Source organism: Gymnoscopelus braueri (genome assembly GCF_963280865.1).
Source record: "Gymnoscopelus braueri genome assembly, chromosome: 11".
In the NCBI taxonomy this organism is placed as follows: domain Eukaryota; kingdom Metazoa; phylum Chordata; class Actinopteri; order Myctophiformes; family Myctophidae; genus Gymnoscopelus; species Gymnoscopelus braueri.
Window position 1 is genome coordinate 33,612,304 of NC_137613.1, and position 13,562 is coordinate 33,625,865.

Consider the following 13,562-nt stretch of genomic DNA (forward strand, 5'->3'; position numbering starts at 1 on the left):
TATGACACCTCTTGGGACCTCCTTCGACTCCCATTCCGTTTCCCAAGCTGATTAGATGGCGAAGTCAGCTGGTGGGGTGTTCTTCCAAATTGGTCTTCTAGATCAGTGGTTCTCAACCAGCGGTCCGGGGACCACCAGTGGTCCTTGAGGGGGTTCCAGGGGGTCCCCAGCCAAATTAATAGTTAGGAACCAAATTGATCCTTATGTGTTTGCAACTCTGAGAGTGTACAAATGGAACCAAATGGACCCCAACGGGTCCATTTGGTTCCATTTGTACACTCTCAGAGTTAAATGAACACTAATACTGATGATACAGTGTAGATTGGGACCCCCGACAAATCAAAATGGTTGAGTCCCTGGCATAGGGGGTCAAATGGGGGTCCGTGGGCTAATATTTGTCCATTTGGGGGTCCTTGATGCGAAAAAGGTTGAAAACCACTGTTCTAGATGGAGGGCAGGGTGGGTTGTAGATGTCTGCATTGATTGGTAGATGGGAAGAGTCTTTGACCTTTTGAAGCATCCTTTGAGTAAATAATACTATACTCGCCAGATATGTGGAGGGGCAATGCTGTACTGAAAGTAATGTAATCCAGTGGCTTTCTTCAAAGTCAAACAAACAACAGCATGCTTTGAAAAATGTTGGCATGGCAGTAATGTCAAATATTACATTGTGTCAGTATTTAGTGTCTAAACCAGTGGTTCTCAAACTGGGGTCCAGGAAGTGTAAGGGGGTTCCAGGGGTATCCCAGCTAATTAGTTTAACCACTTTAATAACACTCTGTACTTTATACTTCTACAAGCACACAGCGTGCGCTTGTAGAACGTCCGGCGGCCAAATGCATACAGTATACATTTTGGGGGTCCTTGACAGGACATGAAAATGTTTGAGAACCACTGGTATAAACATGACCGACCACCATTATGGTCCTTCAACTGTGCTCTGCTTAGTAAAAAAGGCCTTGAATACAGCTACAGTAAAGTGCAAAAGAAGAGTGTGAGCAAAAACACGTTCATCATTATGTGACATGTTGACCTCTCTGAAACGCTAAAGGCTCAATATGAAAGCTCTTGTTTTAATTTGTTTGCTTTTTCATAAATTCAACAAGTCCTCATGCATCACCTCATGTGTACTCTTGGCCTTGCAAGCCACGTTGACAGCAATGGAATACTGTGTGTGTGTGTGTGTGTGTGTGTGTGTGTGTGTGTGTGTGTGTGTGTGTGTGTGTGTGTGTGTGTGTGTGTGTGTGTGTGTGTGTGTGTGTGTGTGTGTGTGTGTGTGTGTGTGTGTGTGTGTGTGTGTGTGTGTGTGTGTGTGTGAGACTCACATTTGTTTCTGCCAACATCATACATAAACCGGACAAAATATCATACATAAAGTTGACATTAATGAAATGCAGGCTGTGTGTGGGGGGGGGGGGGGGTGTTACATGTGTTGTGAGTTTGTACTGTATGTGCATCTGTGCACGCTCACATCCACATGTGCTTCGGTGTGACTTTAGCCACGTGTCCAAAGTAGCAGCTTAGGTTGAATATGCCTTCCACCTGACTGTGTTGTTCTCCCCTTTGGGAGTGATTCTGAGCGGAGGATTAGTGTCCTGTGGTTGTCAAACACACAGGCCTCCCAACTGGCCCGGGGGACTGTGTGAGCATATTGACCAAACACAGTAAGCACTGCGGGACAAGGTTTTTGGCTGGGACCGCCGACTCTGTGCTTGAAAGGAGAGGCTTTTGACACGCTGCAGCAATGCCCGGGAGGCCATTTTTCCGCTTGCTCAAACGGTGTAACTGTATTGCAGTTGTATGTTTTGTCTTGCAGTATATTCAGTGGTGGAAAGTAACTAAGTACATTTACTTACGTACTGTACTTAAGTACAATTTTGAGGTATTTGTACTTTACTTGAGTATTTCTAATTTCCAATACTTTTACTTCTACTCCACTACATCTCAGAGGCAAATATTGTACTTTTACTCCACTACAATTATTTGAAAACTAGTTACTTTTCAGATATAAATTATGATATAATGAAACATACATTAACCACTTTAACCCTATTTTATACATAGGCTATTTGAAAATAGCCGATTTACAAGCTCACAACGCGTCGCATCGCGACGCGTTGTGAGCTTGTAGATCTACTATTTTCAAATATGTTGTACTTTTACTTTTGGTACTTTAAGTACATTTTGATGCCAATACTTTTGTACTTTTTGAATTCTGGACTTTTACTTGTAACACAGTATTTTTATATTGCAGTATTGGTACTTTTACTTGAGTAAAGAATTTGAGTACGTTTTCCACCACTGAGTATATTTACATGGCATTGTGTTTACATTATAGCGCAGAAGAGCGAGCGGCAGGGGAAAGAGACTGCTATTATGTGCGTTCCTTTTCCCTGCTACCGACTGCTGTGTTCCATTTCCTGTCTGTTTCGCAGGTGCTGTTCCTATAATTGCTGGGGATTAGAGAGCCTCGTCAACACCACTGCTGGCCAGACATAAATGGTTCTCTGTGGAGTGAAGAGGTAAATGGCAGGCCCATTTGCAGCACCTTACCCTTGATTTGACGCCATTTGTATCAGTATATTTGTGTTCCCTGGAAGGGTGCGTCACACACTGTGAGCTTGTAGATTGTCTGTTTGATAAATGTTTGCCTATTATGAACCTTATGAAGCCCTGCTACACGGGCGTAAACGTTGTTCAAGATTGTTGGTTAAATAAAAAAGACGGGAGAGCAGTATATCGTGTGCGGACATTTCCCCCTTCTTCACATGATTATTTTTGGGTCCAGCACCGTGTTTAAAGAACTGTGGGGATGTGCGTATCCTACCTTTTTTCCTATTATGACATGCCTAGTATAGGGACGCTAGGGTTCATGTGGTTAAGGAGTGACACTATCTTCCGTGGCCAGCATAGCCGCTACAACTGATTGCTCCAGTGCTACGATATCTTCCCCACGCGCAACTACTTGGCACTCTACATTGTTTAGATACCACAGTGCGGTGTGCTGACTCTATTTTTTTTTCTTGCTTTAATATATTTTCGTTAAATGTATGTATGTAAGTCCCAACAACATTTCGCTGCTTCTACCTGTATCAAGTCAGTGACAAATACAACTTCTTGAATCTTGAGCTTGCGCACATTTTAGCATCCTCAAAATAGCGCTGAGACACACCCCCACGCCGCAAGTTAAGAACTAGTGCCAGGCGTTAAGTTGCGTCGTCAAAAAAGGGCCCTGGGTCTGACAGACAAATGAGTGGTTATGTGGATCTGAGAAGAGCCCCCGACCAAACAGACTATGAACACCATGTGTGGTTTCATTCATTAATTTTAGGTCAGTATAGGCACAGCTGTGCTTTACTTTAGTTAAGGTGAGACACTGTTAGTATAATTAAGTTGTGGCATGGGTGGGTGTGATTAATGTTAGGGTAAGGATCTGGGCAGAATGTTCCATGCCTGCACCTCCTATGGCACTATCATGTAACTGTGACATACTGTAACAAAAAACTGGTTCTGGCATTCTCACACCTAAGAACACATTGTTTGTCGCAGCCCAAAGAACCCCATTTAGAAGACTAATGTGAAATAAGATTCAAGCGGTGTCAAGATAAGTTGAAATAAGTTATAAAAGACGAAAAGGCAATTCATAGTGCTTAATATAAAACATTAAGGGCAATAGGATAAAGTGCAAAAGAAACGCATTATAAAAGGTCATTTGAATGCAATTCAGATAAGAGAATAGGAAATAGGAATAAGCTCAAATAAAACAATAATATGAGGATAAACTTACAGTGCAGCACAATAAATGAATCAAATACCTCAATGAAAGGCAGCGGCAAACAGAAAAGTCTTCACCTTTGACTTAAAAGAACTGTTAAAAGAGATCTGCATTTTTCTGGTAGTTTGTTCCAGATAGGTGGTGCATAACAACTCTTAAAAGCTGCTTCTCCACATTTAGTTTTGACTGTGTTCAGAAAGCAGACATGCCCCAGATGACCTGAGAAATCTGGATCATTCATGATTTAGCACAAGATCAAAACATGTATTTTGGCCTTAAACCATTCAGGGCTTTATAAACCAACACTAGTATCTTGAAAGCAAGCATTTGACAGACAGGGAGCCAGTATTAAGATCTGAGAACTGGAGTAATATTATCCACTTTTTTATGGACTGCAAATACTTAATAGAGAAAGAAAGCATACAGAAGAAAGTAACTAACAAGTAAATAACAGGAAGGTGAGTGAAATCAAATGCAGTATACAAAGTCCAATATATAAGGTGCATACAATATTAAAATTGGCTAATGGGAGGGCCGGTCGGCCGACGGGCAGACCACGGCCATATACGTCATTCTGACATCACTATAAACAAACCTGATACGCCCATACATAGGCAGGACCACGGCCAAGTCACTCTGACAACGATATGCCCATATGTTGGCATGTCAGGCTGAAATCCTGTCGGCGCGAGCGAGCAGCGAGGAACATTACGGACAGACTACGTGCCAACAAACATGGACTGGGGAGAAGATGTGTTGCTGTCTCCGGTGGCCAGGGACACAGACGTCACAAGAGCAGCTCGCAGACGCAGCTACAAAAAAGTTGCATTCCCATCGCCGGACCAACATAGCCCAGGGTTATCCACGGTAACACCAGCCCGGACCCTAACCCTGAGAAACACTCCAGGATCTCTGTTCAGACAAGCTGTCACCCCCAGGAATAGGAATCCAGACGGGTCGTCCATCATAGCAACAGGAGGCAGAACTCCCAAATTCATTAAAACACCAGGAGCTAGCATGCTCCTAGATGAAAGTGATTGGACAACAAGTCTTTACCCCTCCCCCCTATCTGGATTGTTTGATGCCAGCTTCACTGATGATGTCGGCAAACTTCTGAAGGAAGACGACCCAGGAGAGTCCACTGCAGCTAGTCTTTTCCCAGAGTTCCTTGCTTCCCTCGCGAAGTTTTCATCTTCTGCAGTGTGTGATCTGTTGGAGGACTACCAGGATCTCTGCCAGGACAAGGTAGCTACTCTGGAGCATGTGGTTCTGAGATCAGGTCAGCTCAGTAAGACAGCTGGAGTTAGATGGATTCTACAGCAGGAACGCAACACATGGAGACTGATCAACTCACTGTACAGGGATCGTGTTGACACTGACACAGGAGATGATGTCATGATGGACCTGTCTATTCCCTGTGAGAGTGAAAAGTTAGTTGTGGATCAGCTGTTCCTACGTGATTCAGTCGTCAGACAGAGCCAGCTGGTTGTTGATTGGTTGGAGAGCATCGCCAGAGATCAGATTGGAGACTTTGCGGACAACATTGAATACTACGCCAAGAACGTCTACTGGGAGAACACCCTCCATGCTTTGAAGATGAGAAGAGCTGGAAGTGCTGGAGTCACTGCTGCCCTGGTGACTGAACTGGACCCAGATGCTCCAGTGAGACAGAAGCGCCCTCTGGTGGACCTGGACATAGAAGACGACAACAGACTCCTCAAGAACCTGTTCACCCTCATCAGAGCTGGAATGATTGAACAGGCTCAGAGGCTGTGTAAACGTTGTGGTCAGGCCTGGAGAGCAGCGACTCTGGAGGGATGGAAGCTTTACCATGACCCCAACATCACCTCAGACTCTGTGGAGCTGCTGCCTGTTGAAGGAAACCCTAATCGAGGGATCTGGAAAACCTGTTGTTGGAGAATGGCTGAAGAGGAGCAGTTCAACAGATATGAGAGAGCAATCTATGCTGTACTCAGTGGAAACATCAAGCCGTTGTTGCCAGTGTGCGAGTCATGGGAGGATTGTGTTTGGGCGTACTTCAAAGTGATGGTCGACTCGCTGGTGGAACAGGAAGTGATGTCATCAGGCATGGCTCACCAGGAAGTTGAAACACTGCCACGAGAGTATCTGGAAGCCAACTGGACAATGGAGAAAGTGTTTGAAGATCTCCAAGCAACAGAGTCTAAGAGGGTGTTGGAGGAGACCAGAGAACATTATCATGTGATCCAGAAGGCTGTCATACTAGGAGACCTGGACGGTCTTCTGGAGGACTTGGCTGTTTGGCTGACAGGTTCCAAGCCCCTCCCATCTCACCTGCTGCGCTTCATGACTCACCTGGTGTTGTTCTATCGCTCTCTGGGCATGGCACTAAAAGAGGACATATTTGTGGACATACTAAAGGCTTACATCAGCGTGTTGGTCAAAGAGGATCAGTGGGAACTCATCGCCAGCTATGTCAGCCAACTTCCTGTTGACACAGCGACTGTACAGTATGCCAACTTCCTGGAGACTATCAGCCAATCGGAACAGAGGAAGAGGTGTCTGCATCTGGCGAATGATTCTGGTCTAGATGTAGCAGCCATCACTAAGCTGGTGGTGGAGACAGTTAGAGACAGAGACAACACCGAGTTCACCCACCACACAAACACCCTGGATACTGCGAGTACAGAGGAGGACCAGAAGAAGGTTGACGTCATTGATTGGCTGCTCTTTGACCCCGCCCACCGAGCAGAAGCTCTCAAACAGTCCAATGCCATCATGAGGAAGTTCTTAGCTGTTCAGAAACTGGATGCGGTGAAGGCAGTGTTTTCCAAGCTTCCAGAAGATTCTATGAGGGAGATTTATCGTCAGTGGGAGGGTCTTAGCCAGGACACGCCTCTTCCTGCCGAGGACGAGAACGCCGTCAGAGAGCATCTGTGCATCAGAGCGTACCTGGAAGCCCATGAGGCGTTTAATGATTGGTTCAGCCGCAGTAACTCCGCCCCTCAGAAGCCAGACTCCGCCCCCCAGGCCAAGTTCACCGAGAGAGTAGCCAATGAGATGAGAGAGAAAGAATACCAGAGTGAATATGCCAGGTGGGAGGCGGGCGTTGAAGCTCTGACTGTCGACGTTAAAGAAAGAATCTACAACGTTCTGCTGTTTGTTGATGGAGGATGGATGGTCGACAGCAGACAGGATGCGTTGGAGGACGTTGTGCGCTGCGACCAGATGGCGACGCTGCGCTCCCTGTGTCTCCCTAGACTGAGTGTGTTGTTGCTGAACGTCCTGCAGCGTTCCAACCAACACCAGGAGGCGCTGCGCCTCGCTGACGTCATCGCCTCCGACCAGCACCGACTCTATGAGGTGTTTTCTAAAGAGGAACTGAGTCGGTTCCTTCAGAGGTTCAGAGATTCATCTCTGCTGCTGTTGGGCAGTGGACTGGACGCACTGGGATACCAGTTACAACCATAACACATGCACAGTAAAATATGGAGTAACAGTGTTGTTTTGTTCATTTTGTTTGTGTTGGCTGACTGAGCTATTGGATTTATGCTATGCATCATTTTTCCACACGTATTTTGTATTGAATTATTTAAAAAAATAAGAGGTTTCTGTTTATACTCTGCTGGAGTTGGCTATTTTGACGTTTGAAGTTCCACACACACACACGCGCGCGCGCGCGCACGCGCGCGCGCACACGCACACGCACACACACTGCACGTGTTCCCATGTACACATGTACAGTACCTCCCAGCCTCCCACATACTTCCATCTATCCCTCCCTCCAGCCAACCAGTCATGCCACAGGGAGTCAGTGCTATAAGGGTCTCCTCTTCTCCCCTAATCTCAGCGTGGCAGAAAGGGTTGTTGAGAACTGGCTGCAGTTCAGACACACAGACCACCCCTTTGCTTGCCCAGAAAATCTCTGCTCATTGGCCTACAACAGTAGCTATGACCTAAACCTCTGCCAAAGCATGTGCGTTAACGAGCCAAACGAGCTGCAATTCTTCTCTGTGTGCACGTATTCTATGTAGCCTACATAAGGGCAATTTGGACTGCAGACACCACTGCAGATGTGGCAGTGATGCTGCATTAACATACTCTACCATATAGATTGGTTAAACTAGCTTTGTATAAATAAGGTCCAAATTGCAGCTTTACATATTTGTGAATACAGCATTTGTAAAAAGGTGTTGTGGTTATTGGTGGTAAAAGTACTACAATGTTTTGCTTAAGTAAAAGTATCAATACTGCAATGTAGAAATACTCTGTTACAAGTAAAAGTCCGGAATTCAAAATTGACATGAGTAAAAGTACAAATGTATTGGTATCAAAATGTACTTTAAGTACCAAAAGTAGAAAGTACTCATTGTGCAGAATGTCCCATTCACAAGTTTTGAGCTCACAATGCAATGTGAGCTTGTAGATCGCCTATTTTCAAATGGCCAAAATGTATATAGGGCTGAAGTGGTTAATGTATGTTTTGTAATGATAATCAAAAGTAAGTAACTAGTAACTAGTAAAAGTATAAGTATAATAGTAAAAGTATAATATTAGCCTCTGAGATGTAGTGTAGTAGAAGTAAAAGTACAGCAAATTGGAAATACTCCAGTGACGTAAAAAAAATCCTCAAAATTGTACTTAAGTACAGTACTTGAGTACATATAGTTAGTTACTTTACTTTGTTCTTTGTGGAATAAAAAAGGTTGATAAAAAAAAGAAAGAAACACAGCTGGCCAGCTGCAGGGAAACTTACTGTTTCCGGTATTAAGTGGAGTTGTACCCTCTCCCATCCATCAGACAAGAAATGAAGTGCAATTGATCCCAGGGGTAGATAGTTTGGAAAGAAAAAGAGAATACATCTTGCCCTGTCATGCAATTGACTAGGGGGACTATTGCCGTGGCCCTGGAATGAGGAAAACCCTCTTGATATCCAGGGCTTGGCTGCTTTTAATCACTGTCACCTGACGCATCCACTGTACATCTCTGCTCAGGGATAGTTGGGAACACTTCCCCCTGGGACTGTGGCCATCCCTCATGGAATCCTGCTGGAGACGGTGCGCACAGTGGGAATGAACTCCGCTTATGGATTTTCCCTCCAAATAAAGCAGCTCATTCCCTCTAAATGGCCGTGACCCCGATGCAATTAACCCTGCCATTTGTCACTTTCAAGGGCATCCACTGGGAGGGGGGTTGGGAAATTGGCCAACTTGTCATCATCCTTCAATCCGTGATCGGTAATGTAAGGCAAGAGAGATGATGGGTGAGCCTTACCATGGCCGATGAATGATCCCCTCTTCTTTCCTTCCCTCTTCTCTTTCTCTCATACATTTCTCCCTTATTTTTTTGCTAAGATCGGCCAGTCCATCATTTGTAAGTGTCAGTCATTGCCTTGATGTAATTGGAGCCACGATGGCCACAGTTAGTGCCGTTACTTAAGAATCACTGTGTCCCAGGCTTCGCTGGCCTTTTAATCACAGAGGAACAATAATGAGTGTGGATGGAAAGGGACCCCCTCCGATCCCCCCAACAGCATTGATTTCCTATGGAGGCACAGTGCCAGGCACACAGGGTAGATCAGGTGTTAATTAACATCAATGTTCATCTAATGGAGGAATAGAAAAGTGAGGGGTGGAGAAAAAAAAGGCAACAAGCAGGAAAAACTTTGGCCAAAAGAGAGGCAAGGGGTTTTGGCTGGACTGAAACAGAGAGGCCAGCCCTATAAATGTGACTGACTGACTGACTGACTGACTGACATAGTGAGTGATGAAGTTACACCATTGGTCAGAATACAGGTTGGCCTAACAACGAGCTAGCCAATCCTGAAACAATTGCAGTGGTGGAAAAAGTAATCGGATGTTTTATGTAGAAGTACTCTGTTACAAGTAAAAGTCCGGAATTAAACATTCACTTGAGTAAAAGTATAAAAGTATTGGTATCAAAATGTACTTAAAGTACCACAAGTATAAAGTACTCATTATAAAGTTCTCAAATGTATGAAATGTATTAAAATCCTTTGAAAATAGCAGATCGGCTATTTTCAAATGTATAAAGGGCTGCAGTGGCTAATGTATGTTTTGTAATAATAATAATAATCTACAAAGTAACTAGTAACTAAAGTTTTCAAATAATTGTAGTGGAGTAAAAGTACAATATTTGCTTCTGAGATGTAGTGGAGTAGAAGTAAAAGTACGGAAAACTGGAAATACTCAAGTACAGCACTTGTGTAAATGCACTTAGTTACTTTACACCACTGAACAATTGTCCCTCCAGGCCATGGACACTAATGCATTCGATCCTGCATTTTGTTCCTGCATTTTGTTCCTGCATTTTGTTCCTGCATTGATAGCAGTTGCTTAAAGGGACTACACCATGAATTTTAACTTTTTTTTTATTTTTTTTGTGTTTTTGGTCTCCCCGACCTCTCTTCTATCCCCAAAAATACCCCAGTTTGAACACTCAGGCTTTCACAGCAAATCTGGGGTTTTCTGTAAATTGGTCTCAAAACAGGCCAAACTGATTTGCACCCTGACGTGATGTCACGTCAGGGTACAATACCTCCCGTTTTTCAGTCCCAACCCAAAAAAATAAGAATCTTTTTTAATGTAATTTAATTTTAATTATTTTTCTTTTTTACTTTTTCCACACAGAACCAGGAGATAACATGCATACAAACTGGCTCAATAGTGCCCGTGCCAAACAGGACAATGTGGTATTGCAGGTGAAAGTGCTTTATAAGCCAGAGAGAAGTTAGTTGGAATGAGTATATCTGAGGCTTGATTTAGGCTCAAACCTTTTGAAAAACGTTTGAGGGACATAAACAATATGATATTAAATATTATTATTATTTTTTTAATTCATGGTGTGGATTTAACGTTAGGTTGACTCAATTTCCCTTTGCTAGAGGATGCCTACTTGACAAAACGATGTAAGTAAATCCTCATTATGTGTATGGTTTTGAACCTATTTGTCTTCTCAGGAAAAATTCACACTATGTATCACCTATTTGTTGTCTCCGCCAGGCCGAAAGGCATGGCGAGAGAGTATGTTTTGCACCCCGTCCGTCCGTCCGTCCGTCCATGTGTGTGTGTGTGTGTCCGTCCGTCTGTGACCAGCTAATCTCCGGCACCGTTGGCTTGATCGCAGCGAAACTGTGCACACACACTACCTGGATGCCAATTCAGAACCTTTGCCCCAAAGTTTTAACATGGGCCTGTTATAGCGCCACCAGGAGGCCGATTTTTGCAAAACACATTTTTGGACAGTACTCCTACAGATTTTGGCCAAACGTCACGCAAATCGGTACACAGTATCTCTTTAGTCATTAAACGAAACGGGTCTTTCAGATGTTTCATATTCCATCCTGATTGGCTAAGATTGGCTTCCAAAGTTTGCAGGAGTGCTCCGTTTTGAACAAAATGCCTCAAATCATGAACACCGCATGCAATTTCTGTGACATTTTGAACGTACATTCCCACTAGGCTGAGGAAGAAATGCTACTTTAAATGTTTCAAATCGGCCTTATGGTGGCGCTATAACAGGCCGATTCGTGTTTTTACCCATAATTGCACCAATCTCTGTAAAACTTTGTATGTGCACTCCTTTTATAGCGCCACCTGGAGGCCGACTTATGTAAAACCCATTTTGGGATATTAATCCTTCAGATTGTATCCAAATTTCACCCAAATCGGTACACGTGATCTCTATAGTCATGTGATCAAGACGGTTCTGTTTGATTTTTCATATTCCATCCTGATTGGCTAAGATTGACATCTAAAGTTTGCAGGATTGGCCCGTTTTGAACAAAATGCCGCAAATCATGAATGCAGCGTTCGATTGCGGTGAAACTTTGCACGCACATTCGCACTACGTTGAGGAACTAATGCCACCCTTTCAACACTGCACTATTATAGCGCCACTAGGAGGCCAATTGTTGCACAACATCTTTTAAATATTTCTCCTACAAATGTTGTCCAAACATCACGCAAATTGGAACATATTTTCTCTTTAGGCAAGTGATCAAGACGGATCCGTCCGATCCGTCCGATTTTACACATTCCAGCCTGATTTTCGAATTCCGAACATTGCTGGCCCACACTAACCTACCTGACCTGGTGGAGACTTGTGCTCCGAGGAGCACTTTTTCTAGTTGAATTATTTTTTTGTCTTGTGTTTAAACTAAATACCACATCTATGGATGAAAACATGGCCTTTTTAATTTTTCACAACCAGTGTTAATTTTGACAATCTTAGTCTTTTGAATAACACACCATTTAGTTTTAGTCCCATTTTAGTCTTCTGAAATTATTTAGTCTTAGTCTAGTCTTAGTTGACTAAATATCAACTTTTAGTCTTAGTCTTAGTCAACAAAATTAACACTGTTCACAACACAACATCGAGTGATATTTTGTGTGTATTTCTAACACACCTTTAGGCATATAAAATCCTGCCTATGGCCTTCATTGTGTACTAAATACAGCTACTGTAGATCCTTTTGAGGCCAGAAACAGGACGTGAAATTTTCCCTGTAGCAGGGGACAGGATCGTACTTTCACCTTGTCCATGTATGTCTCTTGTCAGTACCGTCCCCTCTTTGGCACTAGCCATTATCTGGGCGACAGGCCTGTCGCCTCTAACACATGCCAGGTCAATGGCTGACTGTCCACCCCTCGCTCTGGCACCATTGTTAATTCTCCTCCATTTTACACCATTGATCTCCTGCCTTCCAGCTCTCACACCCGGGTCTTTGTGGAGCTGTTAAGCTGCTCAGCTACTGAACTTTCTGCCCCCTTGTTGTTTGCACGCAGCGCATCGATCCTGATGGGCTCTACTATACCTGAGGAGCAGACTGTAGGAAAAAAAAACTAGACCAAACGGAGAACAAAGTTGAGGTGCTGAGTAGTGGTGAGTTCTCAGTAATAACTGCCTCAAGCCCCTTAAACAAAGAATGAAAAGGTACCGATTAGATCAATAAAGGTGATTAGCATGTGCTTGCGGGAGTCAGCATGCGAGGAAAGCGATCCTCTAATCATCTAATATTAAAGCTAATAACACAGACTGTGTGTATGGCCTCAAGAGCTGAGACTGCTGCAATAGTAAACATGCCCCATTGCGAGTATACTCACATAAACATACAAACACACTTGTCCAGCATTAGCGCACATCATATTTTCATAATTAAGTCTTGTGGGCTTACAGTGGATTACTGGTTTTGCTCACGGTACTTTGCAGGCATTAGTTACACATTATACATATGGTGTCCAGGCATATTTTACTGTTTGATCAGATTGTTGCAGAATCTGCTAATGGTAAATTTTAGACATAGTATATATCTTTTTTATCATCATGTCTTAAGTCGTCACTAGAGGACAGGCTTATTCAGCTTATTCATTGATGATCAATAATAGGCTAATACAAATAAATAGATCTACTGTACATTTTAAGAGTGGTTCAGTAACCTTTTGTTAAGTTAATTTAAAGCATGCACTGCGGAAGATGGTTCTTCCTTATTAAAGACTATTCATGACTATCATCAACTATGAAACCTTTTTTTTTTTTTACATTAAAACATGCTGTGCTTGAGACCACCCTTGGCTTACACTTCATCTTTGGATCTGTGTGCGGCCTCATGTGGGTCCTGCTAGCTATTCTGCTGGGAATCAAAGTTTATACTGTAAAGCAACAGCTCCCGGCTGCAAACTTTGAATTAACCCATCCAATCCGGGAACGCATTTCTCTGTCATTTTAGATGTCTTTGGCTATAAAAAAAATAGCAGATATACAAGCCGCGCTATGAGCTTGCAGATCT

General features: G+C 43.5%; 1 protein-coding gene across 1 annotated transcript; it reads left to right on the forward strand.

Annotated features, from left to right (window-relative positions):
* The first annotated feature begins 4,490 nt into the window (after positions 1-4,490).
* On the forward strand, positions 4,491-7,349 carry LOC308095396 (nuclear pore complex protein Nup107-like). The gene has a single exon (XM_080442455.1). The coding sequence runs from the start codon at positions 4,511-4,513 to the stop codon at positions 7,223-7,225; it is 2,715 nt and encodes a 904-aa protein (XP_080298581.1). The 5' UTR covers positions 4,491-4,510; the 3' UTR covers positions 7,226-7,349.
* Positions 7,350-13,562: the final 6,213 nt, after the last annotated feature.

Coding starts and splice junctions, on each gene's coding strand:
- LOC308095396 (XM_080442455.1), top strand. CDS start 4,511: ATGGACTGGGGAGAAGATGTGTTGCTGTCTCCGGTGGCCAGGGACACA.